The sequence below is a fragment of the Lipomyces doorenjongii genome (assembly GCF_038497915.1).
Source record: "Lipomyces doorenjongii strain NRRL Y-27504 unplaced genomic scaffold V1508scaffold_1, whole genome shotgun sequence".
NCBI classification, from domain to species: domain Eukaryota; kingdom Fungi; phylum Ascomycota; class Lipomycetes; order Lipomycetales; family Lipomycetaceae; genus Lipomyces; species Lipomyces doorenjongii.
Genome location: NW_027118068.1, coordinates 93,858 through 103,513, shown reverse-complemented (window position 1 = coordinate 103,513; position 9,656 = coordinate 93,858). Strand labels below are relative to the sequence as shown.

General features: G+C 46.6%; 3 protein-coding genes across 3 annotated transcripts; all 3 read left to right on the top strand.

Moving 5' to 3' along the window:
- Positions 1 to 487, top strand: V1508DRAFT_2128 (uncharacterized protein). The gene has a single exon (XM_066936243.1). It carries the CDS (start codon positions 62 to 64, stop codon positions 329 to 331), a length of 270 nt encoding a protein of 89 aa, XP_066798949.1. The 5' UTR covers positions 1 to 61; the 3' UTR covers positions 332 to 487.
- A 4,469-nt stretch (positions 488 to 4,956) lies between these two features.
- On the top strand, positions 4,957 to 5,270 carry V1508DRAFT_407427 (uncharacterized protein). Its single transcript, XM_066938864.1, has one exon. It carries the CDS (start codon positions 4,983 to 4,985, stop codon positions 5,211 to 5,213), a length of 231 nt encoding a protein of 76 aa, XP_066798948.1. The 5' UTR covers positions 4,957 to 4,982; the 3' UTR covers positions 5,214 to 5,270.
- A 2,106-nt stretch (positions 5,271 to 7,376) lies between these two features.
- Positions 7,377 to 9,270, top strand: V1508DRAFT_2103 (uncharacterized protein). The gene has a single exon (XM_066936237.1). The coding sequence runs from the start codon at positions 7,787 to 7,789 to the stop codon at positions 9,137 to 9,139; it is 1,353 nt and encodes a 450-aa protein (XP_066798947.1). The 5' UTR covers positions 7,377 to 7,786; the 3' UTR covers positions 9,140 to 9,270.
- Positions 9,271 to 9,656: the final 386 nt, after the last annotated feature.

Genomic DNA, 9,656 nt, shown 5'->3' with positions numbered 1-9,656 from the left:
AATGCCATATGACTGACTTATTAAGTGTGCTAGATGTGGCTTGGAAACCTAATGAAGGACTATGCACTGTGGCTGGGGACCGAATACGTCGGAGTACAGTTGCGGAACACTAATCGTGGCGGTGACGACATTGCTTTTTCTCGCCAGCGGCGAACCCGTCAATGGAATTGGAGACGTTGCTTTTTCTTGGAACCGCTTAGCCCCTTACCGAGGTCCAATCAGCCCAAATCGGAAGCCTTCCAGAATTCTGTTAGGGTTTATGCCGTCTCGTCAGCATGTCGCTAACCGTTCAATTCGACGAAATACGGATCACGCGACGGAAACATTATGACCGGATCGCACTACCGTTTTGTAACGCGCCGAGATCATCTGGCGATGTGTTACATGAACTGTTACCTGTCATCTACTCACGCTTCAAGGACCATCTCTGAAGCTGAAGCGCGCACGTCATAACGACGTACACCGACGAAGGTGGTACTGAACCAAGACTTTGGAAACTTATGTCTCGGTAGTCAGATAATAACATGGGAATGTATATATCAGCATCTTCGCGGGGCCAGTCTCAGGTGAGCACAGGGTTCAAATGAGACGAGTAGAATACCCCATTCGTGGCCGATATATACTAGCATTGTGCATACATTACCATGTCCAATATGCTTCTTGTCCATGTTATCCACATCAAGTCGCAGCATCTCCCATACTACAGACGACATATAAGACAGATTTTTATAGTTGATCATTCCAAGGTACGCGGAATCTGTGATGTGCATTTGAAGATGTGTCACGTGCGCAAAAATCAAAGATTTGATACTTCTGTGTGGGACAGGAGAGGACACGTCAGCTTACTGGGCTTCGTGCCACACACGCGCAAAAAAATAAGCAACTCGATCTGTATGATACATCTCACGTTGCTGGACTCGGAGTCTCTCGAGCCGGTGTTAAAGTTTAATAGTGGCGGCGCGTTTATGGTTGAAGTTTCTAGATTTGTGCTTGCGCCGGAGTTAATAGGCCGAATTGTATGTGTGAAATTGCACAGTCCATAGCTTTCGTATGTGGAATCAAACCCTGTTATAGCCTATGGTCCAAGACAATCATCTCATCTACCTTCTATATCGCCATGTAGTCGTCAATCCAGGCAACAGTTGCAAGCAGCACTTCGAGGTACGGCACACAATGAAACCAGCTCAATTCCCCCTAAGTTATATATAAATTTACATAGAACTATTTGTCAATATCGGCTATATGCTTTCAGAGTACACGAGTGGCCGCTAAGAACTTGCAAAAACCCCGCTGAAGTGAGCTGCGCCTCAAATCCAATACGATCATCCAATGCCATATCATGGAATAGTCTAATCCGGCTGGCGATGCTATCACACTGAGATGCATTTGACACAATAGAAGTAGAGTTGTGAGTTAAGGCGCCATCGACGATCAAACTCCGGCGACATATTATACTCGAATCTGAATCGACACGTGCGTGTGCGGGGTGCAATTTGATAGATATGATAAGGCGCATTCACTGAAAGCTCGTAAACTCTTAAAAAGCCGACAACCCGGGATATTCCCAATCTCGTCCCACGTAACACTCTCAAGTGTGAGACGCCGTGCGTGTTGCACAGCCGTGAGATCGAAGACAAGATGAACAAGAGGTTCGTGGCGTCAAATAGCGTTCAAGTACTCCCACAGCTGGTCAAGGTGCGAGGACCAGGCTCATATGTTGCACTACCGTAGTCTATTCCGTTGGGGCTTGGCTAGTTAGAGTTTTTGTCGCATAGTCGGCAATCATGTGGCCGATCTCACTAACATCTCGATTTGCGACGCAACGTGCAAAGGATCTTCGCCTATCTTACATAGAATTTCGGCGTATCGCAACCCCTACAAGTTAAACTCTCCTAAAGCGTTATAGTCTTTCTTGGAAACCTCATTGATGATGAAGCACTAGTGCTGCCCCTGTGCATCCCTCTCATGCTCGCTCTTTGCACTATGCTCACTTGTTACTGATATCCTCGTACTGCGATTATCAATCGTACTAGTGTTCGATATATGAATAGCTGCGACCACGATTTAGGCGGCTGACCGCGCTAAGATGCATGATGTGATGACGATCACGAGTCCAGAGTGGGGGGTGGACGTATTCGTCTAAATGGCTGGGCTGTTGACGCAGTCAGGATTCGCTAAAGGAACGCTGTACATGTCCGTACCCCAACGTATCCATTGAAGGAAGCCACACGTTGGCCCAAAATTAGCTTTCCAAGTACTCCTCCAATATACAACTTCTTGGTTTAGTCCGCATAAAATTTGATAATATTTTACGTCTAGTTTAAGTTATAGACTTGAACTACTAAAGATGTGCCAAGCGTGGGAGGTGAGTGGCTAGAGGCTGGGGCTTGTACAAAATGTATTAGGGTTGTCTACACGGATAACCTCAGTGTCACATATTACGAATTAATAACCTTCGACGTTGCTACGGTTTTGTTGCGCAGCTTTCAACGTAACCATTTCTGCGTTCATACCTTGATTCGCGTGCTATACGTTTCTACGGGCGAAAATTAACGAACTTAAGTCGAATTGGTTTGCGCATCATGGACTGTCCCCTAATCTCACTACTGGAAATCTGGTTATCATCTTGGGGCCGACATGGATAATACGGGTGGAGGCGAAACCGGACCGTTCCTTCCGGCTCAAGGAAACATGCGTCCGGGTTCCAGCCTGATCAGGACAAACGGCTCACAGATTTGCGAGTACTTAGTACTAATTATTTCCTTCTGTCTGGTATTTTTTGCGCTGCGTCCATGAGAAAACTGTTGTCGCCAGTAGTCGACGTGAACGGATACCGGGGCCGGCGCCTGGCTATGGCGTTATGAGTGGTTTCACTAGGATAACCATGTGCCTCAATTGCTATCATAGGAATTCTTGGCTACCTTAAGACTAGTGCTCGGTAAGCAATGTCCTGTCAATCATTTTGGTTTCGTGACATACGACAGCCGCCGCTCGCCCAGTTTCGCATCTTCGTTGATACGTTCACAGTTGTTAGTTTAGTTTCCACGAAACTCTTTGTCGAATCGTCATACATTCGTCATCCGATTTCAGATTCTCCACTACTTGTAGACGTGAATGCTGCTGGGAATGAAAATTTGCGATATTATACTTCTCAGACGGTACGAGGATCTGAATGAACATGAGCAGGTAATTCGACACGTTTAGAACTGTAACACTCAGGTGCGCCCTGTCTGTCTAGTGTGATTTAAGAGTTCATATTGTGCTGTGTGATTTACAGAGAACCACTTTACCCAATGATAATGATGCTTAACAAAGAATATGAAATACGGGACAGCAGCAGTAGATTTGATACAACCTGCTTGTCATTGCAAGGCCACGTCCCCGAATTATCGCGCTTTCAAATATCTCAATTTGTAGCCCATCAATCGCCAGTGCTGTGTCGAATGATGTGCGAGAATAAGTTATTTCAAAAATAAAACGTGCAGACATGTCAGAAGTGTTTACCCTGCCTAAATCTAGCTCCGATCCTGACAGCGGCATCAACCGAGATGATGTCTAATTTGATCACCTCCCACGGGCCGTAACTCTGAGCCCAGGAATGTTTAGCCGACGACGGTAAAATCCTACGAGTTTTTCCTAACCCCGCTAGCACAAGACCCCTCGATGCTAAAATTCTGGTCCCCCCCTTGTTCGCGGAGCACGGAGGCCCTAAACCTGCAGCGGGTACGAACGGGACGCCGCAGAGGAACCCGGACTTTCAGTTCGTGATATCGAGGTTCCGTTATGCCGAGGACGATACGATTTTCTAATTTAACTACGAAAAATGCTCTAATATCCTTCTGCTGTGCACTAAGTTTAATTTTTGTAATTAAATCTTGCTAGTCTTTCTGAAGAGCATACTGGTATGGTTATGCGAAATTGTACAGGGAAGAAATTCAGACATTGAAGAAGATGAGATATTCTGATTATAGGTATCCTTGCACCATTGTTGGAGATCGTGGTTGCTTGCATTAGGTTGCAACTGTGGATGAGCACGTCAGCAGCCTTGTGGCTGTTTGGGATAGCTTTTGCAGCAGGGCATTGCAGAGCTCCACACCACCCTTGATATAACGAATTTTGTGTGGCCTTGATATAGGAAATTTGTATCGAGAAATAACGAAATTTGTGTGAGATTTGACTACGCGTGAGTTTCGTTATATCGAGGAATTCGTTATAATGAGGGTTTACCGTATTATGCAACATTTGGTGGGCATTTTTGATATTTACTACCACAGCGACAAGATAAGTATGAAGGAAAAAGGATTCCGATCCATCCGGCAGCTGGAGAAGCTCGCTGCAGCCATGCCGGGGCCGTTGATGCTATGGCGTCTGCGGACGAGAGCCTATCGATCGCCAGCATGCTGCGTGATATCTCGCTCGGAGTGATCGCTTTTTACCATCAAGAGGACCAGGTGGCATACGCTGCATCAGAGTAACGTTAGCAAGTTGCCAAGACGTGGCGATCTGATTCGAAGATAATTCGACACCAGAGTTAGGGCAGAATCCACTATGACACGGAAGACGAACCAGATCCTGTCTCTTAAATGTAATGGAACTGTTTTATAATATTTTATTGTGTGGATCTAAGGTCGTTTATATTCCTCCCAGCCTCATCAAGCAAGCAGAAACCACAAATAGACGAAACGTGGCGACGAGGGCATTTCCAGAAGCCGCCCTGGCACTAGTTACCTCTAGTAGGGAAAGTAACATCGCATCTGTGCTGGTCTACAAACTAATCGGATATAGCCTAGCCCTTGCTCACACCGTTCAAAAATGAAACTTAAAATCTGAGCGTGAGAAAGTAGCGACGGAAGGGAGTATTACTATCCAAGATTTTGAAGGCGGTCCATTCATTTTCTGGAAAGAAATCACTTACGTTAAGCTCAACCGTCTTAGGAAGAAGGTTGTAGCAGTGTCCGTCCTTAATCAGCCACTAAGTTGACATGAATGGGAGCATATGGGCGTTCACGACGATATTGTTGCTAACCTTTCCGACAGGCTGTTTCTCATCGGCACGCCAGACTTTAATGAATAACTTTTCGACTTTTCCAATGCACGTGTGGTCGCGCTATTCAATTGGACCACAATTGCCCTGTTCCATGTTGCGTGCCATAGCTTTATGCGCGTGTTGCTTCATTCTCTCAACCTCCGCAACAGCGGTTTCGGCTTTCTGAAATGCAGTGCGAGGACTGATAAACCGTGGCGCTTCTTCAGGGCATCGCAATACCACGACTTTCGCACCAAGTTGTTGAATCCACAGATCCTTGTCACGACAGAGGGCTTTATAGTTCTCGCGGACTCCACATTCAATGACGACCTGCAGGCGAGGCTCTTCAACATCATCATGTCACCCGATCGTAATGACGTCACTGCAGAGTCGACAGACTCGGAGTGCAGACTCCGAGACCCTCGCCAGATAGGGTTGGACACGTGGATGATACTACTAATTGACTATTTCCTCCGTGATAGCTGCGAAGTTGCCGCCGTAGAGCACTCGCGTCGCAGAGGGTCAGACCTCAATGGTGCAGTCTCGGTCGAGTCGAGAAGCCGCCATTGGCTCCTCGTCGTCGCCAGAGTCGTCGTCAGTGGCACGTCTTAAAAAGATGGAAATTTAGAGGTTAGCCCGTCGGCGTAGTCCATTCTCAACCTGGGACCAGTATAGTCGACTGGAAGATAAGCGGGAAAGGGATCCAGCAAACGACTTCAGATAATCGCCCAGCCTGTCAAGAGGGGTGTTAACTGATGAAGAACTCCAGGACCTGGTGTCGGATTGGCATTCATTTGTAGTTCTCGTTTCTAATTGACCCTTCTGTGCAGAAATAACAACTTTTATAGTAACTTTACAAGGGAAATTCGTGCTCATGACCATCAGCTGGGTTGTTACTTATCGGCATTATTGGATTAGGATCCACACGCTAATTGGCGAGTGAATAAATGTATTACAACTTATCTTGTCATTCTCGAAACGGACAACTTGACAATTTCGCATTTGTCCTGCCACGAGCAATATACACGAGCGGACATCGCCACTTGTCGCGCAATGAAGTGGCGAACCGCACTTTGCGATGGGAGCTGATGAGGCCGTAATGCATGCGGGACGAATGGTCCGCGATTAATAAGACGTGCATCCAGCCCAAAAAAGTCGGGATGGAAGCCACATGATCCAAAGACACTTGTTTCATTTTGCATCGCCTGCACAAACTACTGAGCTGTCAAACTATGACGCATTACAAGATGCTACTCAACCAGCCTTGGGCAAATCTTGCTATTGCCGATACGGCGCAGCCGGCGGATCTAAATGTGTCGTTTTGGACCTGGAAGAGTTATGGGAATAGACATCACAGTGAAAACAGCGTCCCCGAGAATTGTTGAGACAAGAGATCACGTACGCATGGACTCATCGATGTACCATCAATCATCCACAAGGTATGACTTGATTGAAATGCCGTTTTGTCCGTAACTCCATCTCGCAGAAATATGTTGTAACTGCTCGCTGAAGTGAACATATTTTGCAATTGAGCGAGGATATCGAAAACTCAAGGCTGGTACAAAGTGTAAGCGATTGCCAATAAATAATCGATGAAGACTGAGAAATAGTTGGACAAATTGTTGAACAGCGGGATGTTCTGCGAATTAAGAATTACGATGCGTTAATCTTGCTACTTATAGTAAAACGGTCGGTTAGAGATTGCATTGAACTGTCTAATACGTGCGGTTGGTCAACACTATGATATACGAGATCATCAATCATTGATCGAGATCCAGACGTAATATTCTAAGCGAAATCCGTTAAGACCTTCTAGAAAATAAATAGTTTAGTAGTGCCAAAGTCAATACCAAATGGGGGTGGCAATCAAAATGGGCACACTGACAAGCCACAGTGATACGATACGGTACTTCGTTATACGTTATACTCCAATACACCATCTAGTAGAGAACCAAGATGAATGTGATGACAGCAAACCGCCCAACTAGCGAGGAGTCTGAGACGCAGCGTAACCCGCCGTCGTTCGTTTGTAGTGTAGCCTTCGCTAAGCTGCGCATAGAGTTTGCTTCCGCGCACGCGGCTCCATGCCGAATTCCGTCAGATGACGAGTCCGCAAGCAGCGCCCTTAATATCATGCAGCCTGACTCCAAGGGGAAACGGACTCATATAAGCGAGAAGTAATTAACTAAGCCAGCAATTCCGAAACCCAATACACAGTAGCAAACACCATTGGGTGGGCTAGTTTATGACTGCAGTTTAAATAGCGCTCCCTGTCTCACTAACTAATTTAATTCGTCTGTTTCCGTTGCCTTACTACTCAAAATATGTAGCATGTTCTCGGCCAACAATGCTCAGTACCTATCGTCGACAAAGAAAGTTACTTCCCTTGTTCTGAACTCAGAAATGAATACATACTGAGCGACACGACCACGTTCGGTGTACGGAGTGGAGTACATGGCCAGTGTGGAGCAACGTTCATATTCAATCTTTAGAAATAAATTAGCGCCCCATGACTCATACTTTTTGCGAACTCATATATCAAAACTATGTCATGATTTGAAAACAACTGAATTGTATGCAGTGGACTCCATGGGCGTATGGGCTCCACGGCTTAAAACAAGTAACCCTTACCCAACACTTTCAAGCTATGCGCTTTAGTCACAGTCAAAAACCTGTTTCTCCGCAGACAGCATACTTTTAAATGGTCATAGACAACAATTTTTTGCCACCATTTAATTGCAGCTGACGGGGATTTCCGGCATGACCGACGTCGACGCGGATGACCCACTTAGTATCCTCGCAACTCAGCTCCCTGTTTCACCAATATCAGCCGGGGGATCTGAGTACCTTGCAGAGGACGATGTTGGACCCGACAACGGTGCAACTGAAGTAATGGATCAAAGTGACGATGGACCACAGTCAGATATAGATGGCGATGAAATTGGAGACCAAGATGATGGCGGGGACGAAGAGGACGGCATAGAGATGCTGGATCCAGAATATAAGTCGTCGAAGCACAGAGAGATTGCCGACTTTCGGGCACTGCTGAAGGTGCTCGAATATAATCACAGAGCGTCTCTGTCGGAACATTTAGTTGCTTCTGCAAGGCTGCGCGCTGAAGATGAACGCAGTCGACCACAGCACGTGCGTTCAGACGGTTCCGGAACACAAACGGGAGTAGCGTTATATACGAAACGGATTGTGCCTGCAAGCTGGACGGCTTGGCCGTTGCCTAGTTGGGAACTACCCCTAGATAATACATCTGAGATAAGGAAAGAGGATATGTCAAATGACTTCGATTATGTACATGAAGGCAAGGAATCTGCTTTTGGTTCCAGTGATGCTGACGGCGATGAGCGGCACGATAATGAGCAACAAGAGGAGGAGTATGGCTACGAAAGTTATCGCCTCGCGACACACAAATTGTTTGTACCATCGTCGAACTCCAAGCGATTAATATCCGAAATATCAGCAGCCGGAGTTCGGTCTCTGACTAAACAATGGCGGCTTCAGCCTAGTACGACACGAGGTCCGCTAAGTCAAGATACCGGTGTTTCTGAGGACGATGATATATCTAATATGATGTACTCCAATGACGAAATAGAAAAATCGCTCTTATATCCGCACCTACACGTCAACATTTTGCAACTGGTGAATGGGATAATGGATGCAATGATCGCCATGCGATCCACGCAGGCGCCTGAGATAACAAGAGGGCAACTACACACGATGAAATGGAACGATCTGCTTAACGTTGCGGCGCTCATTGGCATGCCGGCACTGGACGGGGCACCGTCGAGGCGCAATTGGTTATCCGTAATTGAAATGGTCCGGAAACAATGCGAGCAACTGTTTCAAGACGGTCAGATGCAGAAGTATCGACTTCTGGAGCAGGGTACCAACAGATTGCGACAAGATATCGAACCTGGGCGGGTTGTGGTCGGCAAGGGTGGTAATAGCAAATTCAGACGGCAGAACGGCGGAGAATTTGCAGACTCATCCGCGGAAGATGACTCTGATCAACAAAGCTTGGCATCATCGTCACAGATTACGAGCCGTAAAAGAAGGAAAAGAAGGCGGAAACGGAAGCATCAATCTTTGGAGAATGCCTAGAATAGTAGTAGTAGCAGTAGTAAGAAAATGGTGAGGCGAGCTAAGTCTGAGTTAGATTTTGCACAATTGCAATGGAGTTTAGGGATATAATTGATAGCATTGCTAAGACTTTTTATAAACCTGCATTAGCCAAACATTAAAGTTCATGGTGGACCCTGGACTGCTTCTAGAAAGGGGGGGGTCAGACCCCTAAGTAATATCGTCAAAGCTCTTCTCTAAAAGTCTGGGGCGGCATGAGGGCTAGGGCACACCTAGGCGTGCTATAACACAGCGACGCGATTTGCTGATAGTTGGCCACACAAGCTGCCGGCCACTGAACTCACTTCCTCTAGCACCACCAAGAAGGGAAATTTTTTCAAGCGCAGCGATACGAGATAGCAGAGGGCGGAGATGACTGACTATTGCCGCAAGTTCAAAAGTACGCTGGGCGCCGCGCATTAACCTTGGTAAAACCGTCGCAGTGAATTTCGACGTCATTGGCTACTTATCGAAAACTCGAATAGGATCGGCTGCCATG

Coding starts and splice junctions, on each gene's coding strand:
- V1508DRAFT_2103 (XM_066936237.1), top strand. CDS start 7,787: ATGACCGACGTCGACGCGGATGACCCACTTAGTATCCTCGCAACTCAG.
- V1508DRAFT_2128 (XM_066936243.1), top strand. CDS start 62: ATGCACTGTGGCTGGGGACCGAATACGTCGGAGTACAGTTGCGGAACA.
- V1508DRAFT_407427 (XM_066938864.1), top strand. CDS start 4,983: ATGAATGGGAGCATATGGGCGTTCACGACGATATTGTTGCTAACCTTT.